This window comes from Henckelia pumila, unplaced genomic scaffold, assembly GCF_033568475.1.
Source record: "Henckelia pumila isolate YLH828 unplaced genomic scaffold, ASM3356847v2 CTG_461:::fragment_3, whole genome shotgun sequence".
In the NCBI taxonomy this organism is placed as follows: domain Eukaryota; kingdom Viridiplantae; phylum Streptophyta; class Magnoliopsida; order Lamiales; family Gesneriaceae; genus Henckelia; species Henckelia pumila.
The window spans coordinates 4,521,848-4,540,646 of NW_027331831.1; the positions used below are offsets into that span (position 1 = coordinate 4,521,848).

At 37.0% G+C, this 18,799-nt stretch overlaps 4 protein-coding genes across 6 annotated transcripts; 1 reads left to right on the forward strand and 3 right to left on the reverse strand.

Moving 5' to 3' along the window:
* Positions 1 to 114: 114 nt before the first annotated feature.
* LOC140871432 (uncharacterized) lies at positions 115 to 1,940 on the reverse strand. Its single transcript, XM_073273937.1, has 3 exons — positions 1,497 to 1,940; positions 633 to 762; positions 115 to 428 (listed from the first exon to the last, which is right to left on the reverse strand). Exons 1-3 carry the CDS (start codon positions 1,920 to 1,922, stop codon positions 208 to 210), a joined length of 777 nt encoding a protein of 258 aa, XP_073130038.1. The 5' UTR covers positions 1,923 to 1,940; the 3' UTR covers positions 115 to 207.
* Positions 1,941 to 3,169: 1,229 nt separating this feature from the next.
* Positions 3,170 to 5,452, forward strand: LOC140871433 (reticulon-like protein B2). The gene is made up of 5 exons (XM_073273938.1): positions 3,170 to 3,343; positions 3,892 to 4,072; positions 4,298 to 4,439; positions 4,847 to 4,916; positions 5,054 to 5,452. The coding sequence occupies exons 1-5, from the start codon at positions 3,265 to 3,267 to the stop codon at positions 5,221 to 5,223; spliced, it is 642 nt and encodes a 213-aa protein (XP_073130039.1). The 5' UTR covers positions 3,170 to 3,264; the 3' UTR covers positions 5,224 to 5,452.
* Positions 5,453 to 5,664: 212 nt separating this feature from the next.
* Positions 5,665 to 12,680, reverse strand: LOC140871546 (uncharacterized). 3 transcript variants are annotated; one of them, XM_073274097.1, is made up of 17 exons: positions 12,179 to 12,680; positions 11,527 to 11,588; positions 11,300 to 11,388; positions 11,183 to 11,212; positions 10,942 to 11,035; positions 10,255 to 10,297; positions 10,075 to 10,172; positions 9,381 to 9,445; positions 8,814 to 9,310; positions 8,645 to 8,732; positions 8,428 to 8,517; positions 7,536 to 8,104; positions 7,126 to 7,264; positions 6,981 to 7,049; positions 6,767 to 6,895; positions 6,089 to 6,209; positions 5,665 to 6,005 (listed from the first exon to the last, which is right to left on the reverse strand). In XM_073274097.1, the coding sequence occupies exons 1-16, from the start codon at positions 12,388 to 12,390 to the stop codon at positions 6,096 to 6,098; spliced, it is 2,388 nt and encodes a 795-aa protein (XP_073130198.1). In that variant the 5' UTR covers positions 12,391 to 12,680; the 3' UTR covers positions 5,665 to 6,005; positions 6,089 to 6,095. The 3 variants fall into 3 exon arrangements, with proteins under 3 accessions (XP_073130198.1, XP_073130197.1, XP_073130196.1); XM_073274096.1 differs by having other exon boundaries at positions 6,767 to 6,892; positions 11,467 to 11,588; XM_073274095.1 differs by having other exon boundaries at positions 11,467 to 11,588.
* Positions 12,681 to 15,670: 2,990 nt separating this feature from the next.
* LOC140871921 (uncharacterized) lies at positions 15,671 to 18,419 on the reverse strand. The gene is made up of 8 exons (XM_073274663.1): positions 18,289 to 18,419; positions 18,125 to 18,213; positions 17,470 to 17,699; positions 17,010 to 17,241; positions 16,644 to 16,757; positions 16,164 to 16,292; positions 15,940 to 16,070; positions 15,671 to 15,733 (listed from the first exon to the last, which is right to left on the reverse strand). The coding sequence occupies exons 1-8, from the start codon at positions 18,417 to 18,419 to the stop codon at positions 15,671 to 15,673; spliced, it is 1,119 nt and encodes a 372-aa protein (XP_073130764.1).
* Positions 18,420 to 18,799: the final 380 nt, after the last annotated feature.

Below are 18,799 nucleotides of genomic sequence, written 5' to 3' on the forward strand. Positions count from 1 at the left end.
TCAGAGGGTGAGTGTAATATCCTTCCCAACTTCCAAAAGATTATAAATCATACTACAGTATGCATTCAATCACAGGTTTCTTTATCAAGTGACAGATGAAAGAAAATCATGATCAAAACGAAGGCATCACTTTTTTTTTCCCCAATGGCCTTGCAAAATATTATGACAATGTTACAACCAACCAAAATTTGGAAGAAAAATAGGCGATCATTTGGATTTCTTTTGATCGGAAACTCTGGAAGGCGTTATTTTGCAAACGGCCTCATCCTTCGATCTTAGAAGCTTCAGAGCTGGATGAACTTTAAGATTTCCTGCGACTATCTTCTGCCCAACATCGAGCTCACTCACATCCACATCAATGTATGGTGGAACAATATCCGCAGGACAAAGATATTCGACGGTTCTTTTGATGATGTTTAGAGGTGAACCTGCAAAACAGTGACAAAACAAAAGAAAAAGGCTCAGAAACAAAAGAAAAGGGAGCTTCATACAGCAGAAGAATATCCCAACACAAGAACAGTGATCTACAGAGCACGTAAATGGATATTATGCCACGCAATATGACAGGGTTAAGGGATATGTCTTTGGAAATAGCAAATTACAGGAAAAATGAAACATTTTTCTCAATGCACCTTTTTTGAGTCCAGGGGAGACATCATCTCCTCTTAACACAATAGGAATGTTGACCTTTAACCAAGCACTTGATGGAGCTCTTATGAATGTAACATTTAGCACGGCATCTGTCGCCGGATGCAGATGAAGCTGACATACATAACGAAGAATTGAATCAGTGCATATCCAGAACAAATTAGTTTTACATACAGATTATATAACATGTTAGAAGCAACAAAACAATCAAGATCTTCATAAAAAATCTAAATTTGTATCTTCTGCTTCCATATTGTCCATCTGAACGGCAATGGCTTAAAGAAAAACACATGTACATTTGTCCACTCTATTATTTATTGGCAGAAATAAAAAATAGTTTATTCACATACAAGGAGTACCACTATACTCCCAAACATGAAAAAAATTCCCTGAGCATCCAAAAATAAACTTTCCACGACCTCGGCGCCTGACGAAGTCATCCGGCTTTCCGGATACCATACCTCGGCGCCTGACGAACTCATCTTTCCGGATACCATGATTACCTTATCCACTCGAGAAGTAACACATACAACATGCCAGATCAGAGTAAACAAGAAACTGTACTTACTCGTTGTGAACAAAGGGAAATCGAAGGCACTCTAGTAGCCATTTTCAAAAAAAGACCAAAAAATTCACAAGCTTTTACCAAATCACCACACATAAATTATAGACAAGCACATGAAAATTGCAAAGGATCAGTTTATACTGAAATGTAAGTTCTATGCAGTCAACCCAGCGCAGAAAAATCTGATAGAAGAATCGTTCGTGCTATAAATTCCAAATGCCTAGCTCACTAAAAATTCTTATACTCAGACGAAATAATAAAGCTAACCCAACACAGAACATACATTTCTGGGCAAAACCCGGACTTTTTCTACAATCTCATCGGAGCCGAATTCGGACACAACTTCGAGATCAAAAATCCTAGAAAGGAAGAAAGATCGACCCAAATGGTTCACGAGTTTCTTAATCTGATTCGACTGAACCGAAATCAGGCGCTTATTGCCGCCGTGCTGCCCATCTTCTTGCTCGAACACAATGCTTGGCACGCGGCCAGCTTTCCTCTCCTTGGCGGCAATATTCTTGCCGGAGGTGGCGCGTTGAATCGCGTGGATGGTTTCAGCGTATTTAGGGTCTGGTCTTGGGAATCCCTCCAGGTAGGTGAACTGTGGAAGGTCAACGTCAATCTCTTGGAGGAGTGCGGCGGTGGCATAACGGCGGAGGTGGCTGGCGAGAGTGGCTGTGGTCAAAGCTGCGGCCCGTCGGATCAGCATTTGGGGTTTGAAGGGTTTTGGAACATGAAGAAATGGCGGAGTGTCAGTAGCCGAAAATAGAAATTGGATTGGGAATAGCAAAAACTTGGGCCTTCCGTAAATTAGCAATAATAAATGGCCCAATATGTTTTTCTTTATTGAGATATCAATTGTGCCTCTAATGGGCCTTCACAAGTTTCTGGAAATTTGTTTCTTTTTTTAAATACTAAAATTAAAATCTAAATCCAACAAGTTTGATTAATTAAATTTGCATATTAGTATTCTCACGATAATTATTTAAATATATTTTAAATGTTAACTTAACTCGAGTTGGTTTTGAAATGTTTTATTTGGATATTTAGTTAAATATCATGTTTCAATAAATATAAAATATATAGTCATCACGATTTCACATTATGCACTTATAACATAAATCTTTTAATCGCGTCAGTGATAAAACTCATACACGAATAACATAAGGATTTATAACTATGATTCTCCATAAATAATTAGTCAAATATACAAAAAAAATCTTAACTTTCTTGTTGGCTATTATTCTTTTAATACAAACAAATTGTTTCATGCCAATTAATTAAAAATTATATGATAACTTTATGAGATAATCTCAAATGTCAGTTTTATGTATAGATATTCGATCAACCCGTCCATTTGACTATGAAAAAATATATATCATTTTTTATGTAAAAAAAAATATTTTTTTACTAAATATAGACCGGATCAACCCGTCTAACGATCACACGATCGTTATACTCTTATACAATATTGGTTAAATAAAAGTTGTTTCATACCAACTAAAATTTCCCGGGATGCCTTCCATTAATGTTTTAGATTAGATTGAGATTACATATTTAAAATACCAATATTTCTAATAAACAGCGTGACAAAATAATTTTCTCATACCATTTCTATTTTATTTTATTTTATTTTATTTTATTTATTTTATTTTATTTTATTTTATTTTATTTTATTTTATTTTATAGGACCATATTCCTTTTTTAAAAAAGACATTAGATGAATTGTGCTTAAAGTTACTAAGAAAGTAGTCCAACAGTCCAACTTATTACTTATCAATGAAAATTTATATTTTCTCAAAAGTAAGAAAAGTTTTTTAATGAAAAAAACGTGTTTATATTTTCAAAAAATGTGAAAATGGTTTTTATTTATTTATTTACTTTTTCAACTTAAATACCGTAATTAATTATTATTAAAGAATAAATTCCAAAGAAGATTTTCAGTGAGCTGACAGTTACTGAATCGTCCGCACGCGCAAATTCGCAATCAATCCGTGTTCACCAATTTTCTGCTTATATGGCGGAACAAGGCAGATTCTTTCTTGGAAAAAATGGCGGACCAAATCCACGCCGCCCGCGATTCCGACGGCCGGACGACGCCTCTCCATAAAGTATTTGGCGGTGGCAAACGTGAGAAATTTCCCCCTTTTTTTAACTTTGATTTTGGTAGAATGAACTAGCGATTCTTTTTACAAACATCTTTATTAGTTTATGATTTGTTTTCGGAATGCATAACTTTCGTGTCGAAGTATAGATTCTTGAAGTGGGAAATTCTTAATTTTGGTCGCTCGAACTTTGCTGCGTGCTCAACTTCAATCAGTTTACAAAAGAAAAATGAACCACTTGACACAATGCCTCTTTGGATTGCCTTTCATGTAACTTGAGCAAGAATTGAAGTATAAAACAAAGAGTTTTTGTTTACAAGTTATCATATTTTAAACTATTTTAATTTTATTATAGTTGTTTGCTAACGATTTTGATTTATCATCAAAACGTTTTGTTTTGTTTCTCCATTAGTTAAGTGCCTCGATTTATCTTATATTTTAATCAACTCAGAATAAATAAACGTTCTTAGCATCCAAAAAGTTTTGAATCGATACAACATATTATGCATGCATCTTGCGTAAGCACCTTATGGTAGTGTATGTGTGCTTGTGTTAATTGTGTTTAATTATCAGCTGCGGACTTGTTCCTATGGAGGAACAAGATGGTCTCAGCGGGAGTGCTCGGTGGGGTGACTGCAATATGGGTTTTGTTTGATGTTCTTGAATACCATTTGCTCACATTGGTCTCTCATGGTTTGATTCTTGTATTGGCTGTATCGTTCTTGTGGTCAAATGCGACAACCTTCATCAATAAGTAAGATATTGTATTGTTTTTTTAACATGGAGAATGCTGATGAGGGGTGACATACTATTTGTGGCGAAAAAACTTAGAAATCTTTTCAGTCACAGAGTGGGTTGCCCTGATTCATTCCTGTTGGTTTTGCTTTTTCTCCAACACTTTCTTCGTCATTATCCTTACTGCTTTGCATAAATTATATCAATGATTTGTATGTTCTATGTGTGTTTGATTTCATTCTAGATCTCCTCCGCGCATCCCAAAAGTAGATATTCCAGAAGATCCTGTACTAAAATTGGCGTCAGCTTTGAGGATCGAGATCAATCAAGCCAGTGCATTTCTGAGGGATATTGCATTGGGAAAGGATTTGAAGATGTTTCTCTGCGTATTTAATTTTTTTTCGATTTTGTTTTAAATAAATGCAATCCCTAAATGCTTGATGCTGTTGGTTACAAGAGATGAAAATGGTGTTGACATGTAGCTATATTTTACTGAATTCGCCCATCTAATCCCCTAATATTTTTTAAACACAAGGTTATGTTTAACCTTGTTCAACCTGCGAATATAGTAAGCAACTTTTAGATTTTTTCTTTACTCAGATGTAAATGTCCTTAAAATTATCATATATTTACTTGCTTTCTATTATTAGGAAGGACTGTCTCTGAGATTTTTTGTGTGCAATTTCTTTTTGCAAATTTAAAAATGAGGGTGAATACATAATTTACAGCAAATATTTTACTTCTTGCTTGTGTTTTGAACTAATAAATTTCCCTACAATGCCATAATGAGCAGGTGATTGCCGGCTTGTGGGTGTTGTCGCTTGTTGGAAGTTGTTGTGATTTTTTGACTCTGCTGTATATAGGTAATGTCCATCAGGCAGAACTACATCAGTTTTTCTTTCCTCATTTTCCCCAAGAACCACGAACATGATATGTCACCTACATGGCAAAGCCTGGGATGCCCCCAATTCTTACTCAATATTCACTGTCATTTAAACAGGTGTTGTGCTGCTATTCACGGTGCCTGTTTTGTATGAGAAGTATGAACATCAGGTTGCCTCTTTTGCCGAGAAGGGGACGGCCGAGTTCAAGAAACACTATGATGTATTTGACGCTACAGTACTGTCTAAGATTCCGAGAGGACCATTGAAGGATAATAAGAGGGCTTGACCCCGTTATTGTATATGTGTTGTTTTCTGTTGTTTCAATGTCTTTGCCGCACTTGTTTCATGAAAATGTGGATAAACTTATAGTTGGCTAAGGATAGTATGGTGCCTGTGAGTTTCCTCTAGGATCATAAATTCAGCTCCAGGATTAATATTTGAATGTACATGGAATGTGTAAGCAATGCTTGTTTAAATTTCTACAGTTAATTGATGTGATTATGTGTGATTCTATATTTCTATGAACATTGAAAGTTTATTTACAATAGAATATAATGTAGATTAGAGATCCACTGTAATTGATTCAAGTTGTTCTTTCTATACTATGCTTATAAATTTCAAACTCTCAATTGCTAGTGTGTTTTAATGTGGAATTTGAGGAAAATGTCACAGTACAAAATTTAATCAAATTAACTTTAACCTAATAATGAATGTTAATTTATACATGATCAAATGTCATAGGTACAATGACCTTACATTTTACTTACACTCTAAAGTTCCAATCTTAGTGCAAGGTATCCCTCGCACCAACCAATCCTTTGCAGGAATGAAATCATTCTATTTCTACACATTACTTTACTTACTATGTACATGGAGACGTTCATCGTTCCCCATCGACTATTGTTCAGGTCACTAACCTTTTATTGCGGCGAAAAAGTAAGAACACAAGCACGGACACGATTGATGAATTATTACACTGCTAACAATATACACTTCAATCTAACTTATCTGGATCTGATGACAAGGCTTGAGGCTTTTGATGCTTCTGCAGTACCTCATAACGATTCACTATTATGAATGTTTGCAAACAGATCATTATTTGATCAACAGGAATATATGTGTATAGTTCAAGAGATCATCTGAATTCTGACCTGCATCTTACAAGAAGTAAGATAATTGCTCCTTCTTCCTCGAACCACCTTCCCCAAATAACTGGTTCCATTGCTTCAATTCGGCCATGCCTGACCCTTCAGCTGAAAAGCTAGCTGCAATCTGTAACATTGTATGAAATATTTCAATTTGTTGTCAAATACCACGAACATATCCGCACATGACAACCCAGCGAATTGAATTGAGAAATAGCTGTTGCAAACACTTGCCTTTTTTTTTCAAGAATATTCGGAGTTCATGAATGTTATCTTACATTTCCATACAGACAAAGTAAGAATACTTGGCAGTACAATTTTTCTTGATGAATATATTGTGGCAAACGCTACGAGGCTCCTTACAAAGTTAATTTACCATCACTAAAAATAATAAAATGAATCAACATAGTGATTCAGTTCTGTTGAGTGACAACTAATGTTTTGCTGCGGCTAAACTGTAACACCAATAGATTTGGGGGAAACATTTTTATCTGGAATTTGACACACTTGGAAATTGAATTAATCACAGGTCTAGCATTTTTCTTTTTATTAACTTATAGTAATAATAATATTTGATGTTTTATCTATGTATGACCGTACTTGGAAATAAGCCATATGATTTTCAATGAAAGTGCTTCATGATAATACGGCGGAATATTTCATATGAATGAATGAATGTTTTACCTGATTTTTGGCGTCCTTAAAATCTTCCATGTTCAATGGTCTGATAGTAATTTTCCTTTCCATATCACGTCCTTTCGCTGAATTTTTCCTACAATCTTGCCCTTCCTCAGTTCTATGCTTCTTATCCTGCTACGTTCAAGGAGTGAAACAAAAAGGTCAGAAACACACAAATTTACACTTCAAATACATAAATTACCATGAATATCAAAGTTACCTGATCTTTTAGCCGCTCTTGTTGTATAAATTCTCGAACTGGTCGATAAGCAGCAGTAACACAAAGGTTCTATTTCATACATATTTTGTTAAAATTTAGAAATATAAATAATGCACATATGAAACACAAACTATGCACAAAGAACCTTTAAATCACTTCCACAGTATCCCTCTGTCATCCTTGCGAGCTCTGCAAAGTCTAATCCTTCATCAATTTTCTCTTTGGCAACTAGAGTCCTTAAAATATTTTCTCTGTTCTCGACCGATGGTAAACCAACCATAATTCTGATTAAGCAACAAAAGTTTTCATCAGTTGTCACTCTAGGCACGCGGAAGAAACATGATTCAAGTAAGTTGGTGGTTATAAGTGGTGAGTGGTCTCCAACATAGAAAAAATAAGATTATCAACTGAATAGAAATGCTTCTAGCATAGCCTTAGGTTCCTCTGCATATATTAATTCGAACTAAACCAATGGCAGCTGAAACCTGAACTCCGCAACAGTTTCCTCGAATCAAAAAATTGTTAACCATGGGTAACCAAAATTAGTATACATACCTTCTCTCAAAGCGCCTAATGATTGCTTCATCAAGATCAAAAGGCCTGTTGGTTGCTGCTAGCACTAAAATTCTTTCACCAGATTTTGTCAGTAACCCATCCCACTGAGTCATGAACTCATTCTTTATTTTCCGCATGGCCTCATGCTCCCCACCTTTGCTTCGTTGCCCAAGCATGCTGTCTACTTCATCTACAAATATGATGGTTGGAGAGACCTTGGCTGCAAGAGTGAAAAGTGCTCTAACGTTCTTCTCATCTTCACCGAACCATTTAGAAGCAATAGTAGACATTGAAGCATTAATGAAACTCGCTCCAGCTTCATTAGCAATAGCTTTGGCCAGCATAGTCTTCCCCGTACCAGGAGGTCCAAAAAGCAATATGCCTCGGCAAGGCTTCAGAAGGCCGCCCTCAAAAAGATCTGGTCTTTGAAGAGGCAGCATTACTAGTTCCTGAAGAGATTCCTTAATCTCATCCAAGGCACCTATGTCTGCAAATGTCACTCCAATTTCACTTGATGGTATGACTTCTTGCCGTATGCGCTTTTCAAATTCATTATCTGGAGGGCTTTCCTGACAAGATAAAAAGGGAAAGGAGCAAGAGCCACATTATTTATACATGCAAAAATGAAAGAAAAGGAGGTGCTAGTCTGTCACACTAAGAAGTGTATGCTCAGTGATTGCAAACCAATAACTTGGGTAAAAGTGTGGTGCATGATTTGTTGCAGCAGCGACATCATCATCAGAGTACCATGACATAATATTAATTGCTATTAGTTTTGAGTGACTGTATGTAAGGAAAAAATAATAGGATTTATCGAACACCATTTTCAATCTCAAAGAAATCCACATATTACCATAATATATGAGTTGGAAAACTGGATTATTTGACTTACTAGAGTTTTCGAAACCAAATCTTCACCCTTGCTTTCAGGTTTGCAGGTTTCATCTTTTGTTTTAGGGCTTGATCTCAGAGTTTCTCCTTCCTGTATTCATTATCATTGAGCAACAAGATGAAATAAAATTTTCTGACCATATACTTGCAAGTAGATATAAAACTAAGAATCGTTCAAAAAAAGAAAAAGACAAAAGAGATACAAAACTAAGCATAACCTTAGCCTTTTCAGTTTGGGCCTCAATCTTCACCGACTCCTTTCCACAATTTTTACCTTCATGGAAAATGCTTAATCCACGCGACAAACTAGTCCAAAGGCCAGGGTGGTATGTCAGCAGCTTTTACTCGGATGCCCTTTTGAATAAGAAAAAAGGAGCTAATTTTTACCTGTTCGCTGATATAATGAGTTTGCCACCTCTGTACTCATGTTGCTTTGTATTCATCAGATGGTATAAAATAGCTGATACAACAATTTCTTCTATATATTTACTTAGAACTTTTGTGTCCGCAACACAGATTGAACTCAGATCATCACACTCAATGTCATTAGCGGCAAGCACTTCGATTATGTGATTTCTGTTGTCTTGATACTGAATCATCTTCTTATCCTCCTCCAACTGAGACTTCCAGCTGACAAGATTATTTTCATCTACTGGGGGTCTTATGTCAATATTGTAGGGGAATACAGAAGAAACTTTCTCATCGACTGATCCATATTCATTTTCAGGGTCAATAATTCTTGAGCCAAGGAACAGGATAGATCCAGAGAGTTTTGCCAGCATTTTCTGGAACAAGTTATGAACTCTCTGCGATTTGCAGAGGAATTGCTCAACGTCCCTCAGATAAAAGACAATGGGACTAATCTTTGATACATTGACTAGAACCTGTATCATTTGTATTAAGTTTAGAACATCGAATAAATATTTAAAAATTCATCTGAAGAAAATGCTATACCTTGTAAAGTGTCTGTATAAATAGTTTCTCATCAAAGCACCAGCTGCTTGCGCGCCTAAGTGGAGCTGAAAGATAAAGAATTTTGAGAAAGCAACGAGAGCGAAAGCTTGAACAATCTTATGAGGTTGAGTATAATCCAGCTTGCATGAAGTGAACTCAACCGTACTTTTGGACTGATACATATCAATTACGATTTTTCCCATGCGAGTTATCCTTTTGCAATTCATCTTTCAACTTTTGGCATTCATATTTTCTTCTATAAAAGGTTTCAACACAAAAAACAAGAATAGCTTGGGTTCAATCAATTAAGCCATTCCCTGCCTAAAGATAAGCAAATCTCATTCATAACCCAGTTGAAAAGGCGGACCACATACAAATTTTTCTTTGCTTCATGACATGGCCAAATGCAGTTCTCTTTTAGGGAAAAGATTGTATAACCTGATATATCAATTTGTATTTGAACTTCACAAATTCTAACTCCCATAATTTGTTTCTCTAAAGATGCTGTATCATATGATATCTAATCTTTACAAAGAAAAAAGTCTGGGTACCGCAATTCCCATCCATCGGCAAAATGTTTCACGATGTTGAATTTTTGTTAATTAAATAATTGTCCAACCTGTACATCTATGAAATGTTTTTACCAAATAAAGTGTGCGTCAATGTTATTCCTTGAATTAAATGATTTCAAGACCTGAAGTTGCAGTTGTACTGGTTGAAGCAAAACTGTTCAAGCTTGCAGAGGCAGATGAATTTCTCCTTAGTGGCGAAGAATTAGAGCCTTCCTGTCCACTGCGCATACCAAATATTCCCACAATCAGAAAACATGAAAATAAAATGATAAACATTTTAAAGTGCTTAGACAACAACACACTTTGTTCGAAAATCAATTCCACTGCTCTGTCTACGTATTTTGCCTGCAACATAATAGAAAGATAAGACGAAAGTACAAACAGAGTAAATAAATGCCTTCGACAAGAAAATTCAAAATATGACAGAATAATAAAACAATCAAATGACAGTCAGAGATATGGATGAGATCAGAAATTAAATTTTCTAGTATATGGAGAGCAAGCAAAGTATGAGATACTTTGTGTGAAATGATGGATCACTAGAAAAGAGGGCACAAATAAGAGTTGTACTCTATTGTAGGACTGCAATGGTGTGCAATGAAGCTTGCTGCTCTGCTTTCCTATTACTATGTAGATAGATTTTTCTTGGATACATCACAGCAAGTAAAAAAGGACAATTTGAGATTGAATATGGACATGAATCATATTTATAATCCAACATCTACATTTGAAATTTGCTCCTGTCTGGTTATTCATGTACATACATCACTTTAATGCCCATGTATTATAATCATATCATATATATATCATATATCTTTTAAGAAAGACACGTGACACAACAAGGAAGACACACAATGCGATACAAAAGAGTATTTTATGACAGACACACGATACATCACAGAGAAATTTAGAAATAACTTAACATCATAGAGCGTTGGCTCGTGCAGAGTCAGCTTTATCCCAATAGGAATAATTTATCCGTGCCATACCTTTATTTTCAACAGTTGATCGAAGGATTGAAAAGGGTCCCAGAAATTCCGACATTCGACCCAGCCTAGTTTCAGATATGGACCTTTTGAAAGACTGCGATAAATATGGTGGAACAATGCAGATTTCATAAAATATATGCTCATTTGAGTCAATATATGCTTGAACGCCGATTGTTTACCAGCCAGGGAGTAAAAAATATAGGCCAGTGATAAAAAAATTATCCAGAGAACTTAGACTTACTTTATTAGGAGACCCATATTTGCTTTGAATCTGTTTTAACCAACCACAGAAGCTTTAGCAAAAGGAATCTGAATATTATTTCCTGCTTAAATAGAAATTCAGGCGTCTTCAACTCACCTTTAGAGAAAAATCTGTTACATCTAGTATCAGTAGTTTGGCTTCAAAATAATGAGCTAAGGCCTTAGCAAGCATTTGCTGGTATGTCTCTGGAAAAAATATTTGATGAACTCAAAATGCCTTTAAGATCAAGGAAAGGAAAAATGAAAATCTAGACGACAAAATACCATTGGGACCAGAGAGCAAAATTGTTCTGCTTGCCGGAGAAAGATTCCGTGTGTGCTTACTAAAATCACCTTTCTTTAAATGAACAAAAGCCGCACCGGTCAACAAGACCCTTGTCTGCTCACTGTCCATTAATAAAAAAAAAACTTCATCAGTTTCACCATTCTCGCAGACTCGATGACATAAAGAGTTGTGCAAAGAGTGTAGTGTGTCTAAAATCAGTACAAAACACAACATAATGCATTTCCGATCTCAAACTATCACATGAATGAACAGAAAATCTGAGATATAGGAACCGTATTGTGTTTCCTTTTGAAACCACATCAGCTAGAAATTTTCAATGTTCAACTTAAATTCGAAATTGTCCACGCTGTTGATTTGGTCGAGGTCTATATCAATCAACTAGGCAGTCCAGTGAGCCTACATCAGTACAAGAGGAGGAAAATCCGTTCGGACATACGATAACATGCAAACAATCACCCTTTGATCTGTTTGATTCTTGCAAAGACAACATGCTTGCCCAAGATAGACTACAATAACCAATGATAATGCATACATTATAAGAAAAATATAATTTGGCCTATACGAAAAACCAAAAATTCAACATTGTACAATTTTTTTACAAAATGATTGATGACTACATTCAATGGCAGGCAACAGATATAAATGGATCACAAATCCTACTATCAAAAACTACATTTCCCCAACATTTACCTTAGATAGTAGGGGAATTGAGCAAAAGTGACGCCGCTATCCCTTCCGTTAACGACGAGACCCAGAATTTCATGCTCCATCATCAGCGGAGTGATACCGGTATCACCACCTCTCAATCTGCTGACGTTGTGCGATCCCGACGCTAATCCAATCCCCAACCCAACTCCTATCCCTACACCCAAAGCCGACATCAACATATGCTTCGATTCCATTTCTTCTCTAAATCCAGAAATTTTTTATCTTTGCATGCTCTGATCTGTCAGAAACTAGAATAGCTACACAATTTTTTACGTCGAGGATATGGAAATTTACTAATCTGTGATTATGTGTCTACTTTGGTTTAATTCTGTGCTTTTTTGATGGAGATAAAATGGGAGAATGGTGAATATCAATGTGCGAGTGTTTGTTTATCACGGCGGTGAAATGGTGGCCGGAGTAAAATGCGAGCGGCGGCGGCGGGTGGTTGGTTGGTTATTTTTCTGGGTGTGCATAAAGATGGTTGGGTTTGTTCCCGCTTAGTGAGGCATGCTTCTCAAATTTTATTTAATGAAAGGGGAAGGCGTGGTGGCCCACAAGTTTTTTTAGCGGATAGGATTTGTTTTTAACGGAAATGACGTGGCTACATCAACGGCTGGATGAGAGCATGCCGGACTATTTGTAACCAGGAGTAACTCCCCGCGACCGGGAAAACTCGCGTGAGATAATGTCATTTTGTTAGACAAGTCCTTTGTTCGACAAGATTTTTTTTCATTTTTAAATATTTCGTTGATATATATCCGTAAAACTGTCTCGCGGATAAGATCTATTGCATGATAAATTCGGGATGTAAGGGGGGTGTATTAGTTTTTGACTTTTAAAGGCTTTTATGAACTTTTAAATTTTAGTGGTATTAAATATAAATTTCATAAAAGTACAGTAGTATTCAAAATAGATTTTCATAGAGTTATAAAAAGTCAAGTTGTATTCAATCTTGACTTTTTTAAACTCTATGAAAGTTGAGTGGTATTGAAAAAGTACATGGATTTTCAATGGTTCTTATTAATATCTTTATGTACAAATATTAAAGCATTAGGTACCATAAAAAAGTCTATAATTTTCTTCCCATCATACCAAAAATTTTGATAGACTTGTTATTTTCCTCAAACGTTTAGGGTTATTGGGATTTCTCTTCTCTCACCGGCTTCTCGTCTTCTTCCATTAAGCTATCTTTCTTCTTCTTTTTCAACACTTTTTTTTTACAATATTTTGCGTTCTGAAAAATATTACCTACGTATTTGTTAGCATGATAATATGAATTATTATTTTTTATTAAAAACTCAGTGAATCGTGATTTCAAAGAAAAAAGAGTGTGAATGTTGAAAAAGAAACAACACTAGGAACAAGTTAATTTTGAATTTGACATTCTGGGAATAAGAGAAACGAATCAAATTGTGTTAGGAATCAATCCAAAATTTAATATTTGAAAATTCACCACGCAAACGAACACACAAGAACAACAACACAGTCCCAGAACAGATAAAACCAACGCACATAGATCAAACCCAACTCACGCGAAAACGATTAAAGAACACAAGTATTTACGTGGTTCGACAAGGAATTTGCCTATGTCCACGAGAGAGCAACACAACCACTTTTATTAAACACCAACAGAACAATCCAAGCTCAATCAACAGAGCTTATTACAGAGATGGACTCAGACAAACTATCAAGCTAGATACAGACACAATTCAAGTTTAAAGCCTTGAATTTTCCCGTCACAATCTATGCTTAGTTTTCTCCTCCGAAATCTCTCCTTCTTCTCTCACAATATATTCTAAAGAATTTGATTTTCTGTTATTTTCGTTGCGGCCATCTTCCATCTGCTTATATATAGAATTACACCGACTTTCATCTTGGGCTTTAGGTCACCAGTAACTTACGGCCCAATTACAAAGTCAATATGGTCCAGCCCGATAAGCCTTCATTCATCAATCTGATCTGCTCTTGTACTTCGATCTGCATCGATCTGTCTGCAAGCTTCCAGCTTTACGGAAACTCCATCTGACTTCTAACCAAGTCACAATACTTGAGCAATCTATCTGCATGAACTCATCCGAATACTCATCTGACCATCACATCGATCTGATCCCAATATTCGATCTGCCCATGAATTCATCTGATCACTGATCTCATCTGATCTGTACTATTCGATTCGATATCTTCTCTATTTTCATTCAATCTGGTAGAAGCATACTTCAACAATCTCCACCTTGATTCTTTCAGGTTGAATGCTGCTCTCCATCCTAGCCACCTTGGCTAATTTCCAATCACCGCATCAACTAAGTCCAAACATTTCTTGAACCTAGCATACGGCAGTGACTTTGTCATAGCATCTGCAGGATTTTCTTCTGATGTTATCTTCACAAGGATCACATCTCCTTTTTCAATTACATCTCTGACGAAATGCATCTTCACATCTATGTGTTTTGATCGTTCATGATAGACTTGGTGTTTCGTCAAGTGTATTGCACTTTTGTTGTCACAGTGTACTACAACTTGATCTTGTTTTACTCCCAACTCCGCTATCATCCCTTTTATCCACAATCCTTCTTTTATAGCCTCAGTAACAGCTATGAACTCTGCCTCAGTGGTAGAAAGGGCAACCACTGACTGTAAATTTGAATTCCAGGTGATCGCAGTGCCATAAAAAGTGAACACATAACCAGTCAATGAATTTTTCGTGTCTAAGTTCCCAGAAAAATCTGAATCCACATATCCAACTACCGGATCAATCCCATCTTGCTGTTTCTCAAACTTCAATCCCAGCCCAGTTGTGTTTATGAGATATAGGAGAATCCACTTCAGAGCTTCCCAATGATATGTTCCCGGATTAGCCATAAATCTTGACACAACACTGATTGCGTATGCCAGATCAGGCCTACTACACACTATTCCATATATAAGACTTCCCACTCCACTAGCATATGGAATACCAACCATCTTCATCTTGTCTTCCTCACTTTCAGGTGATTGACTCGCAGATAGCTTCAAATGCTGTCCCAGAGTGGTCAAGACAGATTTTGCTTGATTCATGTTATACCGCAGAACAACCTTCTTCAAATAGTTCTTCTGACTCAGATGAATCTCCTGTCTTTTCCTGTTTCTCACTATGTCCATGCCCATAATTCTCTTCGCTTCACCCAGATCTTTCATCTCAAACTCTGTGTTGAGTTGTTGTTTCAAGAATGATATCTCTGTCTTACTTTTACTTGCGATCAAAATATCATCAACGTAAATCAGTAGGTACAAGATAACCTGCTCATCGTCCTTCTTCAGATAGACACATCTGTCATATTGGCTTCTCACAAAACCAATACCAATCATGAACTCATCAAACCTTTTGTTCCACTGCCTCAGACTCTGCTTCAGCCCATACAATGATTTTCTCAGTAAGCAGACTTTGTTCTGGGTTTTCTGAAGTATGAAGCCCTTTGATTGTTCCATATAAATGGTTTATTCCAGGTCACCATGTAGAAACGCAGTCTTCACATCCATCTGTTCAAGCTCCAAGTCGAGCTGGTTCACCAGTGCAAACATAATCCGAATGGAACAATGTTTGACCACTGGAGAATAGACTTCATTAAATCGATTCCTTCTACTTGACCAAAACCCTTTGCAACCAATCTTGCTTTATACTTGATCTGATCTGTACCAGGAGTTCCTTCCTTCTGTTTATAGATCTACTTGCATCCTAATGTCTTTTGATGCTTCGGTCTATCTACTAGCTTCCAGGTTTGATTCTTTTCAAGTGAGTTCATCTCTTCATTCATAGCTTCAATCCACTTGTTTTTCTGTTTACTCGTCATAGCTTTATTATAACTATTCGGCTCTGAATACTCCACCTCCTCAGCTACTGTAAGTGCATACCAAGCCAGATCAGCTTCACCAAACCTCTTAGGAGCTCGGATTTCCCTTCTGGTTCTGTTTCTTGCAAGATTATAGGTACTCAAGTCCTCTTTTGGATCACTCGCTTTCATATCATCATCTTGCATCTCGTCTGACTCTTCATCTAGCACAAAAGACTCCACCTCAATCGGTAGTTTATCATTCACACTGATCTGACTGTCCTTTCCATCTGTATTCATTTTATATCCCAGTTTGGATTCATCAAACTTCACATCCCTGGTGTTGAAGCACTTTGGACCTCTTGACTCCAGGTTCCAAACTTTATAGCCCTTCACACCATCCGGATACCCAATGAATATACATCTGACTGCCCTTGCTTCCAACTTGTCCTGTTTCAGATGATCATATGCAAGACATCCGAATACCCTCAAGTTTGAGTAGTCTGCGGGTGTTCCACTCCACTTTTCCATTGGTGTCTTGAAACCAATCGCACTGGATGGACACCTATTGACCAAATAGCAAGCAGTAGATAATGCTTCTCCCCAGAAAGACTTAGGAAGAGAAGCATTGATCAACATACATCTGACCCTTTCCAGAAGAGTTCTGTTCTCTGCCAGGCCATTTTGCTGTGATGTTCCTGCCACTGTTCTGTGTCTGGTAATGTCTTTCTCCTTACATAACTTCACAAACTTATCTGATAAGTATTCCAGCCCATTATCTGTTCTCAGGTGTTTAACTCTTCGATCACTCTTGTTCTCAACTGCCAGCAGCCATTCTCTGAACTTGTCATATGCTTCATCCTTAGTCTTTAAGATGAATATACATACTCTCTTTGAGTAATCATCTTTCAAAGACATGAAGTATCTGCCTCCACCATGAGTTTCTGTCCGAGAAGGACCCCATAGATCTGAATGAATGTAGACCAATGGTTGCTCAGTTGTGTGACTTCCTTGACCAAACGATACTCTTTTTGATTTCCCAAGAGCACAACTGTCACGCAGCTCAAGTGATTCGATCTTATCTCCACCTAACAGACCCTGTTTAGACAGCTCATGTAATCCCTTCTCACTTACATGTCCAAGCCTCAGATGCCATAGCTTGGTTCTGTCATGCTGTTCCTGAATACTTGTTGTACTTCCAATAATCGTGTCACCTTGTAGTACATACAGGAGATTTCTCTAGACAGCTTTCATAACAACCAGATATCCTTTAGACACTGAGATACTGTCTGCTCCTGATTTGAATGAATATCCCTGAGCATCAAGTGTTCCCAATGATATCAAGTTTATCTTCAACTCGGGCACATACCTCACCATGGTGAGTACTCTGTCAATCCCATCATGCATCCTTATTCTGATATTTCCAGAGCCCTTTATCCTGCATGATTAATTATTTCCCAACAGTACCATGCCCTGATCAGCTTCTTCCAGCTTTTCAAACCAAGATTTTATAGGACACATGTGAAAGGAACATCCTAAATCCAATATGCATTCGTGGTTCTGATTACCTTTAGAGACCACCAATACTTCTGCTGAGTCATATCCATTTGTAGCTACGGCCAGAGTACCATCTTCTTTGGGTTTTTCTGCTGCTTTCCTTTCTTTTCTGGAAAATCTCTTCGCAGATGTCCAACCTTCTGACAAGCATAGCACTTCATATTACCCAAGTTTCTGTTCTGGTATCTTCCTTGACTCTTCGATCTGGATTTTGGCCTGTATTTCCCATCGGATGTCCTCTTATCACTTCTGCCTCTCGCTGTAATACCTTCTCCATGTGATTCAGTATTTGTGTTTGACTTTCTCTGAAGTTCCTTGGATTGAATAGCAGACATAACTTCTTCCAAGGTTATCGTCTGTTCTCTTCCATACAGCAAAGCATCTCTGAAATTTTCATATGCTTTTGGAAGAGCATTCAGAAGTATCAAAGCCCGATCTTCATTCTCAAGCTTTACTTCAATATTCTTCAAGTCATCCAATATCTTGATGAATTCTTCGATCTGGTCTTCAAGGTTTTTCTCATCCTTAATCACAAAGGAATACAACCTTTGTTTCATGTACATACGGTTAGCCAGAGATTTCGTCATGTATAAATTTTCGAGTTTAAGCCACACCGCCACTGCAGATTCTTCTCTGGCCACCTCCCGAAGAGGTCTATCTCCCAGACAGCGAATAATTGCACTGTGTGCTTTCTCGAGTAATTCATCCTTGTTCTTTATCTCATCGGACATCTCCTCCTTCTTCTTAAGAGCCTCCATCAATCCTTGTTGTATCAGGATTGCACGCATCTTAATCCTCCAGAGCGAGAAATCTTTATTGCCCGTGAACTTCTCGATATCAAACTTCATTGATCCCACCATCTTTGCTTGGTTTCCCACAGACGACGCCACTTGTTAGGAATCAAACTGAAATTTAATATTCGAGAATTCACCACGCAAACGAACACACAAGAACAACAACACAATCCCAGAACAGATAAAACCAACGCACACAGATCAAACCCAACTCACGCGAAAGCGATTAAAGAACATAATTATTTACGTGGTTCGGCAAGGAATTTGCCTACGTCCACGGGAGAGCAACACAACCACTTTTATTAAACACCAACAGAACAATCCAAGCTCAATCAACAGAGCTTATTACAGAGATGGACTCAGACAAACTATCAAGCTAGATACAGACACAATTCAAGTTTAAAGCCTTGAATTTTTCCGTCACAATCTATGCTTAGTTTTCTCCT